This window comes from Chiloscyllium punctatum, chromosome 44, assembly GCF_047496795.1.
Source record: "Chiloscyllium punctatum isolate Juve2018m chromosome 44, sChiPun1.3, whole genome shotgun sequence".
NCBI lineage: Eukaryota > Metazoa > Chordata > Chondrichthyes > Orectolobiformes > Hemiscylliidae > Chiloscyllium > Chiloscyllium punctatum.
Window position 1 is genome coordinate 59,762,412 of NC_092782.1, and position 20,719 is coordinate 59,783,130.

Here is a 20,719-nt window from a genome sequence, read left to right on the forward strand (position 1 = left end):
TTAACTGTTGTAATGGAACTTAAATTTTCTGACGTCTATAGTGCATAATCAGAGACTGGCATCCTTTATGGAAAATAGATTTGACGAAGGCTAAAATACTTCAAATTTGACATTTTCTGCAACAATTTTGAACATTAGTTTGATTTAAACATCTTGGATTAAAGATATGTTTAAGGAAAATATAATTGGAGATCTACAAAATATCCACTCTAGATGTTGGAATCCATCATGCTTTGATTTTAATAGCTCTACCCTTCTACAAGGTTATTTGCAAATCATGTAGCCCCTCTTTTCCTATCTGAATAAAATCATTACTGCTAGTTCTTGATCAGCAGTCATTTAATCTGTAATCACATTGAAACTGTAGCACCAAATTATGAAATTGTCAGAAGACCTTTAAATTGACCCTGGATGGAAGTTTCTTCAGTGAGTACAGAGATCACATAGTGAGCAGAGTGATAGTTAGATTGATCAGTTATGTTCTTTCGGATAACTGTTTACATACATTGTTCTGGGGTAGTAAGAAATGACATAAACTATTACTCTGTAAATTCTGTACTTTTGTTGAAGATGAGCCTTTCAGTGTTACAATGCCATATCACACATCATTGGTCAGTACCTTCACAGTGACTTTCTCAAATAGCTAATGCCTTCATTAAACTGCAGGACTGTTAGCATCACAGAATTACATTCACAAGCATTGATTTAAAAAGAGAGTTTGGAAGCTTTGAACTAAAAAAAACCTTATTGCTCCAAATGCCAACCTGTTATTTTGACTTTTCTAAAAGCTAAAATCACACGTTGCTTTTTATAGAAAGCAACATTATTTAGATCACTTGGGACTGAAAATGTGTTTGGCAGGATAGCATTTATTTTCTCTAATCCAAAAATTACTAGCATGCTGCTGTAAATCTAAACTCTTAAACCATTAAATCTGAAACAGCATCCTTAATCCACTTTCATTATTTCCTCAAATTTACAGCAGATATAAATAAATGACTTCTTAAAAAAAAACAAGTCAGAACAGTAATAAATCAAATGCTTATGACAAACATGTTCTTTACTGAAACACATGTTGAATGCATTTTTCTTTACAGTAGTTGTATGGTACAAAACAAAATTGGCCTTGAGGATTAAAGCAATCCAAAAGGAATGTTTTTTTTTGACAACCAGAAAGGTTGATTAATGGATGTGAAGAAGATATGCCCTGTTTCTGATCCTACATATCCAGGATTACATATCTATTGAGAGTCAGTTACTGGTAAGCAAACAAAATTTTAAAGTGCCAACCTCAAAAGTGGTCCAATTATCCATTTTTGTGAGGGTAATATTCTCTACAGTAGTTAAAAAAAAAATTGACAGCAGACTTGTTCAATGGAAAGTTGTGTGGTTCATCATGCCACCTGAAAAACTCCTTGTAACAGTTGCCTACCTAGTGAGGCCTAAGATCCTAACTTCCCAGTTACATAACAATCAGCTTATAGGGAAGGGAAGGGAAATAAAAGCACAGGTAGGGAGATACATTACATAATCTGTCAAAGATTTGAGATTTGCTCGAGGGAACTACCTCCACACTAACTTCTCAATGGAGACCTAGAGGGACAATCACAGTCCTTAGCCTCTATTCCCAGCTAATCTGCAAGCCAATATCCAATCAGTAAAATGATTTTGACTCCCAATAATGATGGGAATTCTAAACATATGCCAATGTGGACAGAGTGCATTCCTAACCGGGACATAGGAAGCCCTGTAGATGTCTGAGTATCTTGAAATAGAGATTCCTAAATGTGGTGATGGGTTTCTGCTAATCAAAACTAATTGTACTTAATGCTATGATTTTAGAGGCTAACAAAGGCTGCTGGTTTTGCGTCTATAGTATAATTTTGCAATAATTCAGATCATGTTCCACAATTCTGTCAAACCAAAAGCTCACACCATAATATTCAAAGATTTCTCTACCAACTCAACGCTGATTTGTACTGGCTTTAGGTATCTGACCCACACACAACTTTCTATACCAGGGCAAAAATTTGAAAGACATTTTTAAAAAGTGCAGTTTATTTGCTGCCACGTATGGATTTTGCAAAGATAAAGTGATGCAGTTATGAATAAGGCAGTTCTGTAAATCTGGCTTCTTAAATTTAGTTAATTATATCAATGTTATTACATTCTAGACAAATGGTTCTTTGTTCCTTAGTACAACAGTAGAGTTCAAAACTGAGATTAAATATATCCATGTGCAACAGCTGTAGATGAGAAGATCTTTAAGACCTTCAAGCTTTCAAAACAGGCAACATGTTGGGCTTTGAAGAGGCATACATCAAACCCATCGCAAAGGCGTAAACTCGAGCATCCACCACAATATTTTCTTTTTGGAGCATTTCTGGAAAATAAATTGAGCACAATCATGAAAGGTGAAATGAGAATGGCTAGCTGTTTATAACTGTAATCCTACATTGTGTTTTCACTGATGGCCCTCAATACCTTTCAGCAAAACTCTGACTTTTCTTTATTTGTCATGGAATATGGCTGTGCGTTTCAACCACTGTGCACTAGGGGGCTGTGAAGTTTTGTACGAAGGTAATGAAAATCAATACTAGTCAAATATTGTTTTTATCTTAATATTCTACCGAAGCAAAATTACTCATCAAACTCATGGAAAGTATTGTCTTTCAGTTTTAAAATGGACATTTTAAACACATGATTAAAGGGAAAAATTAAAATGACATGAAAAAATGAGTGTGCGACATGGAATTGTTTTGTCTCATTGAAGTGTGCTGTGTCACTGAAAAGATTGGGAACCAGTTTAATAGTAGTGTTAGTGGCAAGGCCAACACCTATATTCTGTATCTAACTGCCTTTAAGAATGCAGTGGTGAGCCACCACCTTGAGCTGCTACAGACTGTGTTGTGTAAGTAGACTAACAGTACTGTTGGAAAGGGAGGTTCGAGACTTTGACTTGATAAAGGAGCAGCACATACATTTCCAAGCCAAGATCATGTATGACTTAAAGGGGCTTTTGCAGGTGTTGGAATTGCTATTTGCCCACTTCCCTCGTCTTTCCAGGGACTACATTAAGTCCAGAAGCATCAAAAACAGTGGCCTCAACCTTCCATTCACAAGCAGTAATCATCTTATATTTTTGTATGACGACTTTTTAAAAAATTCCTCCAACTCTGTAAACCACTTTTGATAAAACCCTCAGCTGTCTCTAGTGTCCTATTGAGAACAGAGTCAAAGTGTGGCACTGGAAAAGCACAGCATCCAAGCAGCAGGAGAGTCGATGTTTCAGGCGTAAGCCCTTCATCAGGACTGCATGATCTGCAGTCTTCAATTTCTCTCCGGTTGAGAACATTACAGTGAGCCCACCCCAGTTGCTGGGAAGAATTGAACGTTACTACCCAACAACTCTTGGAACCAAGTGCTCTGACTGTTACATTTCACAAAACATTGGCTTGTTCAGTATAAATGAAATGGCTATACAGGTAACTGGAGGATTTCCTCACACATACAACTACAAACTTTTGCCACAAGCCAATAATAAGATATTAAAAACTACACTAGTTACTGTCTGCACATTGTTACAAAACCTAAACTTCTAATCTTGAACATTTCAGCAAGAGCAGAAAAGCAATCTTACCATCAAGTTTCTTACGAAGCTCATTCATTGGAATTAAAATAACCTCAACAAACTCTGAGAAAATAAAAAGTTTCAATCAGATGGTAATGCACTGTTAAACAATTCTATTTACAGCCTCAAATAAAGAATATTGGCATTTGTGTGAACTAGAGGTGTTTTTATAAGGATGCTGCCAGCACTAGGAATTGTAGCTATAGGGAAAAATTGGATAGCTGGGGCAGTTTTCTCTGAAACAGGAAAGGCTGAAGGAGATTTAATTTGTATATATGAAATTCTGAGGGCCTGGATTGACAGGACGTGCAAACGGTTCTTGTTGTGGAGTGGTACAGTCCCCACACCTCTGGGCCAGGATATGTGGGCTCAATACAATGTAGCACAGGAACAGGCCCTTCAACCCACCAAGCCTATATCGATTCCTAATCCTTATTTAGACCTGCTACTTACTGCCCATGCATGTTATCTATCCCTCTGCTTGCCTCATGTTCATATGTCTAGCAATATTTAAGATGTATCTTGATAATGTGTCTGCTTCTATCACAACTTCTACCTGCTCCAGAGGGAGTATCATAACTATCAGAACAGGTTAATTAGAAAATATCTAAATAGGACGTGACCGATACATTTCCCTTGGGAAAAAAAAGAGTTCAATAACCAAGGACATAGATTTAAAGGCAGTTTACAGATGAATAGCAAGAGGTTGAGGAGAATGATATTCACTTGGAAGGTGGTGGTACTGGTCATAATTTGCTGTCTGAAAGGGTGCTTGAAGCAGAAAATCTCATCGCATTAAAGAAAGGTACTTGAACATACACTTGAAGTGCAATAATCTACAGGGTTACATATCAAGAGCTGGGAAGCAATATTAGGCTGCCTGGCGCTTTTTTTTCCTGGCAGAGACTTGACTAGCCAAATGGCCTCCTTTGGCGCAGTAAATGTCCAAGATTTAAATTTTGAAAGAAGGATAAGCATACTTATCCAAGTCAGGCCTCCAAGTTATTTAAATGCAAATGAAAACGTACCTCCATCATCTGAAAAGGTAAAAAAAGGTCTACTTAATCCATGTGGAAATTATGGATTTCACAAACATTCAGTATGTCTCCAGGACCCAATACAACAAACTCTAAACTGCAAAATAGTTTGAAACATTATAGAACAGATTAAATAGAAAACCCAAAATGATTACAACATAATCTGGACCGGAGGTTTCCGTATTCATGTACAGTATTGTTTCCTTATTTGAACTGTTTGGAAAATACCATGAATTGAACCAAACTGGTGCTTTGAGAACTCTTATCAGAGACAAGATAGTGGGTACGCATATAACCTAGACTAACACATCACTGTCCTATCAAAGGAGTTACAGTGTAAAGTTGCCAAAATCCCATAGGGCTTCTGTTTCATCAGACAGAGACAGATGACTAGTGGATAGTTTGACCCGAGAATCACCATCTCAGGTGAGAGGCCAAACCTTGATCTCTGCTGGTACAGGAATTACCCCACACTGTTGGCAACCTCACATTGCAAATGTAAGCTGTGTCCGGTCTACGTGACCTCACCCTTCACGTGAGGCATGGTGACCTTCATGTTAAACTCATCACCAGTTGTCTCCCTCTGATGAGACACAGTCCTATGATCTTCTGGGACTGTGGTGACTTTGCCCTGTAGCAAAGGAGTAATGCAGCGAGAACACTACGTAAGAGGCTGCCCCACTTACCCAGCCTCTGTTTTGGATGGAGGTTTTCTGAATCATCACCGTTAATATTAACACTCACATACTGCATTGTGCAGTTGGTTAATCCGGGATCCAGGCATAAATCTGAAAGAAGTGAGGATTGAAGTTATGTTAGACATTGTTCAAACTCAAGTGGAATTTCCCAACTTGTTACAGCTGTGCAAAGTACTCTTACAGATATAATTATAAATAACCTTTAAATTGCATATAGGTGGTGTAGGCTTCACAGTATACTTCTCACTATCCCAACAAATTCTAAAACACAGCACTGAGTCCATTAAACTTGTCATATTAAACTTGAACCGTGAGCATACGGGAAAACAAATTGGTAGAAAGTAAGCACTGCAGATGATGGACATCAGAATTGAAGAGTGTGGAGCTGGAAAAGCACAGCCAATCAGGCAGCATCCGAGGAGCAACAGAATTTTTGTTTCGAGCATAATTCTGATGAAGAGCTTATGCTCGAAACGTCGATTCTCCTGCTCCTCGGATGCTGCCTACGACTGGGAAACAAAACTGACCAACTTAAGCAATGATTTGATAAATCCCTCTGACTTCCTATGGCAACCAAGTAGTATCTGTAGTAAGTGGTTTTGAACTCCTTCCAATCACAGTTATGGGGAAACGTACTCATAACGGCAATTGTAAGAATTTGCCATGTTCTCTTTAAAAGGACTAATTTACTGAGTTTTGAAAATATTTGTAGCTCACGTTGAAGTTCTGGATGTAGGATTGGTTGCTGAGCTGGAAGGTTCATTTTCAGACATTTCATCACCATTCTAGGTAACATCGTCAGTGAGCCTCCAGACGAAGGCCTCATATGGTGACAAAACATCTGAAAATGAACCTTCCAGCTCAGCGACCAATCCTACATCCAGGACTAATTTACTTTCGTGCCATTATAAGAAAGTATTTGTAATTGACTTAGTTAAGATGTATAGAAAAGTAAATGTAACTAAAATTTGGAAAGGATTTAACAAACGTTTGCTTTCATCTTGTTTTGTTTTATTCATTCAAGGGAGGTGAGCTTTGCTGGCGACACCATTATTTATTGCCCAACCCCAACTATCCAGAGGCAGGAAAGAGTCAACCACTTTGCTGTGGGTCTGGAATCACATGTAAGGAACCCCCAGGGAAACACTACAGACTTCCTTCCCTAAACTGTTAGTGAATCAGATGAGTTTTTCCCACAATCGGCAAAGGTTTCATGGTCATAATTATACTCTTAATTCCAGATTTTTATTGAGTCAGAAGAGCATTTTCGAAGCCCACAGAAACTATTATTTAGCTTTATAATGTTCTGTATAGGTTATATTGAGATACTATGTTCAATTTGATAGCCACTCCACAAAAGAAAATCTCCATGTTTTGTCAAGCTGAAAAACTGATCAACGTGCTAAGATATTGACTTAGAGTCATACAGATGTACAGCATGGAAACAGACCCTTCGGTCCAACCCGTCCATGCCGACCAGATATCCCAACCCAATCTAGTCCCACCCGTCAGCACCCGGCCCATATCCCTCCAAACCCTTCCTACTCATATACACATCCAAATGCCTCTTAAATGTTGCAACTGTACCAGCCTCCACCATATCCTCTTGCAGCTCATTCCATACACGTACTACTCTCTACGTGAAGAAGTTGCTCCTTCGTTCTCTTTTGTATCTTTCCCCTCTCACCCTAAACCTATGACTTCTAGTTCTGGATTCCCCGACCCCAGGGAAAAGACTTTGTCCATTTACCCTATCCATGCCCCTCATAATTTTGTAAACCTCAATAAGGTCACCCCTCAGCCTTCGATGCTCCAGGAAAAACAGCCCCAGCCTGTTCAGCCTCTCCTTGTAGCTCAGATCCTCCAATCCTGGTAACATCCTTGTAAATCTTTTCTGAACCCTTTCAGGTTCACAATATCTTTCCGATAGGAAGGAGACCAGAATTACACGCAATATTCCAAAAGTGGCCTAACCAATGTCCTGTACAGCCGCAACATGACCTCCCAACCCCTGTACTCAATATTCTGACCAATAAAGGAAAGCATACCAAACGCCTTCTTCACTATCCTATCTACCTGCAAGTCCACTTTCAAGGAGCTATGAACCTGCACTCCAAGGTCTCTTTGTTCAGACTTGTGAAAAAAGATTAAAGAAACCTTACAGCTGAGAAAGAGTGATTTATAGTACTGCATCATTTATATATGCAGTTCAATTTAATGGTTTAAGATGAGATAAACACAGTTTATTGCTTCTATGTAAATCAGGAAAGCTGCCCTGAGTGGGGAGTCAGAAATATTAATTTAGGACAGTTACCAAATTTTACTTTAAATCAGAGTGAGAAATATTTGGAATAATGTGAGAAATCAAGAGCGTAGATAGGCATGAGCACAGGAATTGTTCCGAATACAAGTAGCTGTGACCATGGGGAGAGGAATCTGAGTGGAACAGGCTGGAGAGTGATTTCTTTGATCTTGCCCTGTTGTGATTCCAGATCCCTGCACAAATATTGCATGACATAATTTCAAGTGCATAAAGGATTACAGAGGTCCCACTTTTTGTTTTCTCATTTTAGCTGATCCCTAGGGATGGCTGCAGTTGCCCCAATAACCTTCGGTTGTGAAATGGAAGTCGTACTGCCCAGTGGGTGACAACTGTTTCTGTGCCCTGACCTGGAAAAGGGGGGTGAATGATGTGAGGGGGCATTGTGATCATCTGTTTTAACTTGTGCACTACTGCCATGTCTCCACATGTGTGTGCGCATGTGCGAATGGCACTGGTGAAACTATCAGTGTTATGTGAGCTTCACCCACCACAAGCTCAGGTTCAGTATTTGGAACATCAGGTCAATTTGTAATCCCTCATTTAACATAATTCTTCAAAAGGTCAACTGAAGTTCAACTTTCAGAAGTGGTGTGAGGGAAGTTGTGATGGCATAACTTTCCAAACATAAGTCTTTAATTTCTCATGTGGCATTCAGTCAAGTAACGTCTGTGCCACACAGATGCCAGGCAACGACCACCTCCACTAAAGGGACACCAGTCCTTGATATTCAATGGTGTTACCATCAATGAATCCCCCACTATCAACATCCTAGGGTTACCACTGACCAGAAATTCAACTGGACTAGCTGTACAAATACAATGGCTACAAGAGCTGGTCAGGGGTTAGGAATAATGCAGCAGGTGACTCACCTCCTGACTCTGTAAAGTCTTTCTATCATCAATAACGCACAAGACAGGAGGGTGATGCTCTCCAGTTGCCTGGACTGGTGTAGCTCCAACAAAACTCAACACCATCCAGGGGTTGGCACATCTACCAGCATCCACTCCCTTCACTACTGACACTCAGAGCAGCAGTGGGTACTATCTACAAGATCCACTGCAGAAATTCACCAAAGATCCTTAGGCAGCATCTTCCAAATCCACAACCTCTTCAATTTTCAAAATCAAGGCAGCAGATACATGGGAACACCACCACCGTAAATTCCTCTCTAAGCCACTCACCATCCAACTTGGAAATGTATTGCTGTACCTTCAGTGTCGCTGGATCAAAATCCTAGAATCCCCTCCGTAAGGGCGCTGTGGATCAGCCTACAGTAATGGACTGCAGTGGTTCAAGAAGACAGTTCACCACCACCATCTCAAGAGCTACTAGGGATGGGCAATAAATGCTGGCCAAGCTAGTGACATTCATGTTTCATGAGTGTATGAAATGAAAATTCAAATTCCAGGACCTGTCATGGTGGAGTTCAGGTGCCCAGGACATTACCTTGGTCTCTGTACTCTAACGAAAATATGACTAGGCCATTTGCTCCCCTCATTTCAGATGACACAACACAGCTACAATTCAAAACTAGTGAGGGTGGGAGTGATTATATGCATTGTACATCTACCTCCACCATTCAGAAGGACAAGGGCAGCAGAAATGTGGGAATATCACCACCAGTTCACTGGGAGGATCCCTGGTATGGTGCGATTGTCTTATAAGCAAAAGCTAAACAGGTTGGGACTGTACACACTGAAGTTTATAAGAATGAGAGGAGGTCTCATTGTTCAAAATGTTCACATTGAAGACACACCATCCTGACTTGGAGACTTAGCACCATTCCTTCACCACCTCTGGGTTGAAATCTAGGCCCTCCCTTTCTAACAATACTATGGGGTTACCTAAACCACTCAAACTATAGCAGTTCAAGAAGTGGCTCCTTACCACCTTCTGGAAATCAATAAATATTGGCCTAGCCATTTTCCCCCAGATCCTGTGAAAGATGTTTTTGAAAAAAGAATCAAACCTGGAGTTGTTTCGCTGATCTCTCCTATGTATCCGGTTTCTTCCAAAAGCTCCCGTAAAGCAGCAACCTCTGCAGTTTCACCATCATCTATGAGACCTGAGATGGAAGCATACAAACAGATATCACCAAAGTGAACATAAGCCCCTTAGGAAATGAATCTGGGGAGACAATTATGGGGAACTAGAAAATGGCAGAGGAGTTAAATGGATATTTTGTACCAGTCTTTACAATGGAAGGTATGTTGAACATTCCATTAATGCTAAAGAATATGGGGCAGAAATTAAGTAGCATCACCATCACTAGAGAAGCCGTACTAGACAAACTAATGTGTCTGAAGTAAGATAAGTCCCCTGGCCTTGATGACTTGCATCCGAGGATTTTAAAGAAATAGCTACAGAGGTGGTGGATGCAATGGTTGTAATTTTCCAAAATTCCTTGGATTTTGGAGAAGTTCCAGAGGACTGGAAAGCTGCCAATGTGACACCCCTATTCAAAAGGCAGGGAAGCAAAAAACATGCAAATGTAGAGCTACTAACCTAACATCCATTGTGGAAAAATGTTGGAATCAATTACCAAGTACTAGCAGCACATCTCAAAAATCATAATCTAATCAAGCAGAGTCAGCACAGTTTCATGAAAGGGAAATACTGTCTAATTCATTGGAGCTTTTTGAGGATGTCTCAACCAGAGGGGAACCATTAGATATGTCATATTCAGACTTTCAGATTGTGTTCAACAAGGTACGCACAAAAGGCTGTGTCATAAGATGTGAACCCATTGTGTTAGAGGTAGTATATTGGCATGGATAGAGAATTAACTAATGGGCAAGGAACAGCTATTGAGGTGAAGGGATTCTTTTTCAGGTTGGCAACCTCTACATGTGGTTCCACAGGGATCAGTGCTGGGACCACAACTGTTTACAAAATATATTAATGACTTGGAGGAAGGTAGTGAATGTATTATAAACAACATAAAAATAGGTGGAAAGGCAAGTTGCAATAAGGATACCAGCAGTTTCCCGAAATATATCGATAGGTGAAGTAATTGGGCAAAATGTTAACAAATGGGAGTTTAACATGGAAAAATGTGAAGTTGTTCATTTTAGAAGGGAGAACAGAAGAAGAGTATTATTTAAATAGAAGAAAGCTGCAATACACAGGGACTTGGGGGGACTGATGTACCAGACACTGAAAACTAGCACACCAGTACAACAGGTGACCAGGAAGGAGTAAATGAGCAGGGAAGTCTTACTGCAACTGTACAAGGTGCTGGAGAGACCACACCTGGAATTCTGTGGGCAGTTTTGATCCCCTTAGTTAAGGAAATATATCATTTCATTGGTGGCAGTTCACTGGGATTGCCTTATGAGCAAAAGCTAAACAGGTTGGGAATGTACTGACTGAAGTTTATAAGAATGAGAGGAGGTCTCATTGAAACATACAGGATCCTTAAGGGGCTTGACAGGGTCAGTGCTGAGAGGGTGTTTCCCCTCATGGGAGAGTCTCAAATAAAAAGTGGTGCCAATTTAAGACTGAGCTGAGGAGAAATTTCTTCCCTCAGAGGATTGAATGTCTTTGGAACTCCTTGCCACAGAGATCTGTAGAGGCAGAATCCTTGTGTACATTTAAGGCTTAGAGATTCTTGATCAGTCAGGAATCCAGGGTTATGGGGAAAAGGCAGGAAAGTGGACGTGAGGAATGTCAGATCAATCATGATCTTATGAACGGCACAGCTGGCTTGAGGAGCTGAACAAGGCAAAAGTGAGGACTGCAGATGCTGGAGATCAGAGTCAAGGTTAAAGTGGTGCTGGAAAAGCACAGCAGGTCAGGCAGCATCCGAGGAGCAGGAAAATCGATGCTTCGGGCAGGAGCCCTTCATCAGGAAGGATTCCCTGCTCCTCTGATGCTGCCTGACCTGCTGTGCTTTTCCAGCACCACTCTGATCTTGAGGAGTTGAACGGCCTACTCCTGTTCCTATTTCTTATGGTCTTGTACCACGTAAGCAGTGGTTTACGTAAGCACAATGCAGACACTGCCGTATCATGTTTTTAACTCTCTCAACTCACCATGAAATGTATTTGATCAAAAACATCAAACCAATATGATGTACCATTTATATTGATTTGTATTTTTCAAGCTTCAACTGAAATTATCCCAGCTTTTGTAGAGTCATTTTGAGTCACTTTCTTCAGAGAACCAGTTGTATACTAAATAATTTTTAAAAAATCTATGGTATAGCTCCTTCTCTCACACAACAACCTTTCAAAAAAGTGCAATGAGTGAAGGTTTTCCAAAAGGTGCCACATCAAATAGCACTCTAGAAACTGGAGTACTGGTACAGATAGATTTGTGAACAATCGGAAAACAGAGTAGATCCAAATAGGCTTTTTCCTGGCTAGCAATATGTAACAAGTACTCTACACCAGGGATCGGTGTTGGGACCTCAACTGTTTATAATTCATATAAAAATGATTTACATGTCATTGTGCTAGCACCACAAGGTTGGAAAGCAAGCTGAAAAAGAGGACATAACAAGGCTATAGAAGGATACTAATAGGTTAAACAAGACAGCAGAGATCTGGTAAATGGAGTACAATATAGGAAATGTGAAGTTGCCCACCTTGACACAAACCTGTTGAGATGAGAGATTGCAGCGTTCTGAAATGCAGCGGGATTTGTGTGTTCAAGTTCATGGATTGTAAAAGCAGGTACAGCAAGTAATTAGGAAAGCTTTTAGGGTGTAGGTTTGCTCGCTGAGCTGTAGGTTTGATATCCAGACGTTTCATTACCTGGCTAGGTAACATCATCAGTGGCGACCTCCAAGTGAAGCGAAGCTGTTGTTTCCTGCTTTCTATTTATAGGTTTCTCCTGGATGGGGTTCCTGGGGTTTTTGGTGATGTCATTTCCTGTTCGTTTTCTGAGGGGTTGATAGATGGTATCTAGATCTATGTGCTTGTTTATGGCGTTGTGGTTGGAGTGCCAGGCCTCTAAGAATTCTCTGGCATGTCTTTGCTTAGCCTGTCCCAGGATAGATGTGTTGTCCCAGTCGAATTGGTGTTTTTTTTCATCCGTGTGTAGGGCTACGAGGGCCACAAAAAGACACGACCCTCTCTCCCTCATAGCCCTACACACGGATGAAAAAAAAACACCAATTCGACTGGGACAACACATCTATCCTGGGACAGGCTAAGCAAAGACATGCCAGAGAATTCCTAGAGGCCTGGCACTCCAACCACAACGCCATAAACAAACACATAGATCTAGATGTCATCTATCAACCCCTCAGAAAACGCACAGGAAATGACATCACCACAAACCCCAGGAACCACATCCAGGACAAACATATAAATAGAAAGCAGGAGACAACAGCTTCGCTTCACTTGGAGGTCGCCACTGATGATGTTACCTAGCCAGGTAATGAAACGTCTGGATATCAAACCTACAGCTCAGCGAGCAAACCTACACCCTAAACCTCAACCTGAGCTACAAACCTTCACAAAGCTTGCAAAAATTAGGAAAGCTAATAGAATGTTACCATTTATTTAGAGAGGAATCGAACACAAATGTAGGTTTTGCTTCAGTTATACAGGGTATAATGAAACCACTTCTAGAGCACCACGTACACTACTGGTCTTGTTATTTAAGGAAAGATTTAAGTGCAATGAAGCAATTAGGAGAAATTTTATTAGATGAGAGAAAATATTGGACAGGCTTAGTTTGTATACCCTTCAGTTTAGAGGAATGAGAGGGGATTTGAGTGAAACAAAAAATCCTGGATGGTGTGGGGACATTTGATAGAGTTGATGCTGAAAGCATGTTTTCATGGGTGAATCTAGGTTAGATTCCCTACAGCATAGAAACAGGCCCTTCGGCCCAACCAGTCCAAACTAACCCTCTAAAGTGCAATCCACCCAGACCCATTTCCCTCTTACTAATGCACCTAACACTATGGACAATTTAGCATGGCCAATTCACCTGGCCTACACATCTTTGGACTGTGGGAGGAAACCGGAGCACCTGGAGGAAACCCACGCAGACACAGGGAGAATGTGCAAACTCCCCACAGACAGTCACCTGAGGCTGGAATCAAACCGGGTCCCTGATGCTATGAGGCAGCAGTGCTAACCACTGAGCCACCATGCCACCAGGGTCTAGAATCAAGGTCACCATTTGAAAATAAGGAGTCACCCATTTAAGACATAAATTAGGTGCAACATTTTTTTTCTCTCAGGGTTGATTATGAGTGGTTACAACTCTCTTCCTCAAAAGGCAGAATACTTTGAATATCCAAAAGGCAGAGGTTGACGGTTCTCGGTAAGAAGGGAGGCGAGAGGTTGTAGGAGGTAGGAAAGAACGTAGAGTCGAGCTTACAGTCAGAGCAGACACGATCTGTTACATCCGAAACATCGGATTCTCCACCTCCTGATGCTGCCTGTCTACTCATGATCTTGTTAAATGGCAAAATAGGCTTGAGGGACAAAATGGTCTATTCCTGTTCCTAGCTTATTTTTTTTTCAGTCAAGCTCTGCAAAACGTCATCCATTTTTTAAAAAAAAAGACATATTGAAAGTGAAGAATATTAGTGGCGTTTAGGTGAGGATACTTTCCCACTTCAGACACTTCTAGGTCAGACACAATCAGATACAGAGTGAAACAACCTTCATTCTGTTCCAGTCTCCAACTAGCACCTCATTTACAATAAGGGATAGGCAAAAGACCATTGGGTCCAGTTGCTTTATTAGTGCATCATTTTTACACTTCCCATTTAAGGAATCCCATAGCTTTTAGAATCATTGATTCTGATATAGAAAAAGCAATTCACTGTACTTGTGCCCGCTCTCCAAGCAATGATGCTCTTTAGTACTAAATTAGGGCAAATTCCAACATTAAGTTCTGCTTAATTTACACACATTGTTAGAACATAAAACATTCCAGCACAGTACAGGCCCTTCAGCCCTCGATGTTGCACCATCCGGTGGAACCAATTTGAAGCCCATTTAATCTACCTATTCCATTCTTGTCCATATGCCTATCCAATGACCATTTAAATGCCCGTAAAGTTGGCGAGTCTACAACTGTTGCAGGCAGTGCGTTCCAAACCCCGACTACTCTCTGAGTAAAGAAACTACCTCTGACATCTGTTCCATATCTATCACCCCTCAGTTTGAAGCTATGCCTGAACCTGCATCAGAAACTTTGAAAGAAAAAAAAGGCTTGCATTTATCAAGACTTGCCTTTCACACCACAGGATGGCCCATTGCTCATAACAGCTAATTAAATACTTATTGTCGTAACATAGGAAATATAGTAACCAGTGTGCACACACCAAGGGCCTAACCAGTAGTAAAATGATGATGATAATTGTTTTGCGATATTAATTGAGGGATAAATAATTCAAAGTTTGTGAGAAGATTTGTAGCTCGGGTGCTCGTTGTTGTGGTCCTGTTCGCCGAGCTGGGAATTTGTGTTGCAGATGTTTCGTCCCCTGTCTAGGTGACATCCTCAGTGCTTGGGAGCCTCCTGTGAAGCGCGTCTGTGATCTTTCCTCCGGCATTTGTAGTGGTTTGATTCAAACTGGAAGCGGCAGATTCAATCCACTACAAATGCCGGAGGAAACATCACAGAAGCGCTTCACAGGAGGGTCCCAAGCACTGAGGATGTCACCTAGACAGGGGACGAAACGTCTGCAACACAAATTCCCAGCTCGGCGAACACAACCACAACAACAGGGATAAATAATGGCTGGGGGAACCAGGAGTAAACATCCCTCTCTTCTTCAAAATAAGACCATGAGGTATTATACAAATTACAGCAGGCAAAACAGGACATCAGTTTGATGTTTCATCTGAATGATGGCACTTATTACCACGCAGATCATCCTCAGTACTGCACTGGAGTTACAGCTCAGACTGTGTTCAATTCCCGGGGTGGCATTCGAACCCAAGTGTAACCAAGTGAGCCACAACAGGCACTCTGGGAACAACATGGCAGTCTGCCATCACCCCTGCTAGAAACGGAGTCAACAGAACTTGGAAACAAAGTGTAGGAAAAAGAAAATCTTCGTCCGATTATGTACAAGAGAAACTGGAGGCAGTGCAGAGAAGGCTCATTAGGTTAATGCCAGGTATTGAGGAGTTATCTTGTGAGTGATTAAGTTAGGACTATATTCATTGGAATGTAGAAGATTGAGAGGCGACCCCAGTGAAACATATAGGATTATTAGGAGACTTGACAGGATAGACATGGAAAAATTGTTTCCCTTTGTGGGACCAGTCTAGGACTAGATGGAATAATTTCAAAGTAAGGGTCTCATTTAAGACAGAGATGAGGAGTAATTTCTCTCAAAGGGTAGTAAATCTGCGGTATTCTTTACTGCAGTGGGGTGTCAAGGCTAAAGTAAAGGTACACAATCCTTTATCCAAAACCCTCGAGGCCAGCTGGCTTTTGGAATTTGGAATTTTTCAGATTTCAGAATAAGTGACAGTTTCACAATGAAATTTAAAAAAAACTTACCATACAGCAGGCCCACCTGTGAATACTACAAGCACAGACAGAATTGATGCCTGCCAGTACTGGGCCACGCCACCACTTCATGTCTGAGTGACATGGATCAAGTGGTTATGGAGTTGGGTTAACTGTTTGCATGCCAAACAACCTTGTTATGGAGAAAACAACTTCACAAAAGAAACCTGGGACTTCAGAACTTTTTTGGATTTCAGATAAAGGACTGTGTACCTGTATATTCAAGACTGAGGTAGACAGATTTTTAATCAGTAAGGGAATCGAGTACTATAGGGATGCGGGAGGAAGGTGGAATTGACTATTATTAGATCAGTTGTGATCTCATGGAATGGTGGAGCAGACCAGATGGGCCAAATGGCCTAGCTTTTGCTTCAATATGACCCAAGTGTAATAACATTTACAGGAATTTCAGAAAGACATGATGATATTTGAGACTTTTTGTATCATTCTTGCACAGTCTCTTCATAACCATTGTTGTTAAATCAAAATAACGATGAGTATGTTCAAACGAACATGTACTACATCACCTGCTGGCAATTCCAGACAGTAGCATCCCATTGGTGGCCTGAACTGTTTCACCATAATCAAACAGTCATAATGCAGAGTCTTTTTCAGCACGGCTAGTACAGCCACTCCTAAAGGTTCGGAGAAAACAAAGACATGTTATTAGTTTGAAAGCTGAAATTGAAAGAGCATAACAAAAGGAGCAGGAGTAGGCCATTCAGCCCTTCAAGCCATCCAATATGATCAGGGCTGATCTTCTACATCAATTCCCTTTATATTGATTGATTCCCAAATCCTTGGAGTTCAAGAATCCATCAATCCTGATGTTGAATATAACCAACACTGTAGCTCTCTATGGTACAGAATGCCAAAGACTCAAAACCATCTGAACATAGACATTTTTCATCCCAATCTTACAACAATCACCCTCTCATGCTGCATCCATGAACCCTCATGCAATTCTCCACTGTCAGCAGAAGCAGCATTTCTGCACCTCCTTGTCAAACCCTCTCAGGATGTTGCATGAAATCACCTCTCACTCTTCTAAACTCTACACAGTACAGGGTAATTTTACTCAGATTGACATTATCCCCCAGATATTGCTGTACGAACAATGCCAGATGAATTAATATACATGATCAATTCAGTGCCTTTCAGCTAACTACAAGCTTCTGCTCTCTCAAATTAATAGTCTTTTCAAATATTACATTTATTCATAAATGGAATGCAAGGCTGCTTTAAGAAAGGTTTACCTCAGTCACAACAAACTGGTGACCGCACAGACAATTATTTTTATTTTCAAGGCCCATGCAGCACTCCATAAGAACTAGGAGTGGAAGTAGACCATTCAGCTCATTGAACTTGCTCTGCCATTCACAGGTGAGTTTGGGTTTCAACTTCACTTTCCTGATCACTGTCCACATTTCTCAATTTCCTGAAAATTCTCTCTCTCCCAGCCTTCAGTGTATACAAGGATAAGTGACCATAACCCTCTGGAGTAGAGAATTCCAAAGGTTCACACCATATGAGCAAAGAAATTTCTCATCTCAGTACTAAAATGATTGGTCCCTTTGCCCAAGACTCTGGTCAAAGTTTTAGATTCGTCCAGCAGCAGAAACAATCTCGCAGAATCTATCCTGTCAAACATCTTCAGTATTCTGAAGGCTTCACTGAGATTGGTGCTTAGAGAAATCAGAGACAATGAATATAGACCCAATTTACTCAGGCTCTCATCATAGGTCACTCCCTCATCCCAAGGCCCAATTTGGTGAACCTTCACTTCAAAGCAAATACATCCTTCCTAAAATGTGATGACCAAAACTGCACACAATCCTCAGGATCTGGGCTTAGCAACCTCTGGTACAATTGTAGCAATAATATATTTTTATGAAGAAAAAATAGATTTTTAAATATTACAAAAAATACAAAACAATGCAAATCAAAACAGTACAAAAATAGTACAAAACTAAACCCAAATAATAAAAAAAATTCCCCAACCCACTCTCCTATACGAATGTACAAACATATATAGAGAAGTATAAAATTAAAAAAAACCTAAACTAGCTATTTAACTAAATAAATAAATAAATACCTAACAATAAACAAATAAATAGTAATAACTCAGCACAGCCGAACAAAACACTCATACATTCACAGTTCCTCCTCCCTGGATATTGGACTCATAAAACACAGTCGTTACGGCTATATAAAAGCCCTCGTTAGTGTGGCAGATAAATCTGTGTCCAGGTATTTCAAAAAGTGTTGCCATGTCTTGTAAAAATTCTCAGTTTTGTGGTGTACCATATTTGAGAAAATTCAGGGGAATATGCTCCATAACAATCTTCCGCCAACCCGACAGGCCTGGGGGTTTTTCTGATATCCAACCTAGCAAGATATTCTTCCTTGCACAGAATGTAAGAATATTGAAAAGTTTTGCCTTATGCACGTCTGCAGGAAATACAATGGGTAGGCCCAAAAGGAGAGAAATAGGGACCTTCTCCACCACTACACCTAAAATCCTCTCCATTGCATCCACCACAGTGCTCCAATATGTTTGAAGCCTGTTCCAAGACCAAAGACAATGGGTAAGAGTGCCCGTACAGACCTTGCACTTGGGACATGCTGAAGATACCCCTGGTTTAAATTTTGACAAACGGTCTGGGGCTAAGTGGAGAATCTTCAACTGTAAAGCATGGGTCCTATTGCAAATTGATATCTTCCTTGCAATCTCCCAAATATCCTCCCAAGCCTCTGAAGAAACTTCAACACCCAGCTCTCTTTCCCACATCTTGCAGAGTCGATCAGACTCATCTGAGGTGGCACCCCCCCCAATAGGTGATATAAAGTACTGACAGAGTGTACTCTTAGCCCTTAGTACCCCTCTTTCTATGTCAGATTTGTAGGGATCAGTCAAAAGTGTGGTCTTTTTTTGAATGAAATCCCTAACATGAAAAAAAACAAAAGAGGTCTCTATTAGGTAACTCGTACTTCCGTACTAACTGATCGAAGGACATTATTATATCTCCCTCAAATAAATCACCCATGCAAGATATACTCCTAGCTGCCCAACATTTAAATTCTGAATCTATCATACCTGGATGAAAACCCGGCATACCCACTAAAGGTGTAAACAAAGATGTTTTGCCAATATTACCTTCCCTCTGCCGAATTGCCCTCCATGCTTTAACAGTATTGATGATTATTGGGTTATGGCAATATTCCCTAACTGTCCTCACCTTGTCCAAAAACAGCAAACTGGTAAGGGGGCACCTTGCCTGGGAGGCTTCGATATCTAGCCATATTGAAAGAGGGTCCCCACAAACCCAATCACTTACGTAGGTCAACAGCGAGCTTAATTGGTAATTTTTAATATCCGGAAGATCTACTCCCCCCAATCTGTGAGGCAACTGCAGTTTGGCTAATTTAATGAGGGGCCGTTTACGATGCCAGATAAAGGAGCTGAACCAACTGTTCAGTCTCCTGAGTGTTTGTTTATTGAAAATCAGGGGGAGCATCCGTATAGGGTAATGCAAACGAGGAAGAATATTCATCTTAATAAGGGCTATCCGACCCAACCATGAGACTGGAAGTGCCTCCCATCTTTGGCGATCTTGTGTAATTTTTTCAAATAATTGAGTAAAATTGGCTTTGAACAGCCAATCCAGAACTGGAGTAATGAATATGCCCAAATACACAAAACCCGTGACCACCTAAATGGGAATCTATAGTCACTCTCAAGAACCAACTCTTTCGTAAGACCACCCATAGGCATAGCCTCTGATTTAGCAAAATTAATCTTATATCCTGAAAAAGCGCCAAACGCGTGTATGCATTGTATTGGGCAAGGCACTGAGACTGCTGGATTTGTCAAGGAAATTAGAACATCGTCTGCATACAGCGAGATCTTATGTAATTTTGACCCCACTTCTGGAGCCGATATATTGAGATCCCCATGAATGGCCTCTGCCAACGGTTCAATCACCAACGTAAAAAGTAATGGTGGAAGGGGACAGCCCTGCCGGCTGCCCCTAGAAATATTAAAATTGCTTGATTGTACCCCGTTGATAATGACCGCAGCGAGAGGTACACTGTAGAGAACCTTTACCCATCTTACAAAAACTTCACCCAGACCAAACCGGTCTAGAGTATAGAAAAGGTACGGCCACTCAACTCGGTCAAATGCCTTCTCTGCATCTAAAGAAATCACCAATCCCTGTATTGACTGCTGTTGGCATGCTTGAATTACGTTATGCAGCCTCCTAACATTATTGGAGGATCTGCGACCCTTTATGAAGCCCGTCTGATCCTCTTTAATAATAGAGGGTAACACAGTCTCCAGTCTTAACACGAGAGCCTTAGAGAGTATCTTAAAGTCCACATTTAAGAGCGAGATGGGCCTATACAAAGCACAGTCTTCCGGATCCTTCCCTTTTTTAAGGATAAGTGAAATATTGGCCTCTCTCAGAGATGGTGGGAGACAAACATGACTGTATGAATCATTGCACATATTCAGCATCAGGCCTGACAGTATACTTAT

The 20,719-nt window shown here is 40.8% G+C and overlaps 1 protein-coding gene across 2 annotated transcripts in view; it reads right to left on the reverse strand.

Annotated features, from left to right (window-relative positions):
• Positions 1-1,039: 1,039 nt before the first annotated feature.
• Positions 1,040-20,719, reverse strand: part of nudt5 (nudix (nucleoside diphosphate linked moiety X)-type motif 5) — a 40,126-nt gene continuing 20,446 nt past the window's right edge. Inside the window, exons 4-9 of one of the 2 annotated variants that reach the window (XM_072563031.1) lie at positions 16,707-16,814; positions 9,659-9,754; positions 5,355-5,456; positions 4,660-4,668; positions 3,641-3,694; positions 1,040-2,383 (exon numbers count right to left, since the gene is read on the reverse strand). In XM_072563031.1, coding sequence (XP_072419132.1) covers positions 2,274-2,383; positions 3,641-3,694; positions 4,660-4,668; positions 5,355-5,456; positions 9,659-9,754; positions 16,707-16,814 — 479 coding nt within the window. In that variant the 3' untranslated portion in view covers positions 1,040-2,273. Of the gene's footprint in view, positions 2,384-3,640; positions 4,669-5,354; positions 5,457-9,658; positions 9,755-16,706; positions 16,815-20,719 lie in introns of both variants that reach the window. The other variant, XR_011955325.1, reaches the window with a different exon arrangement.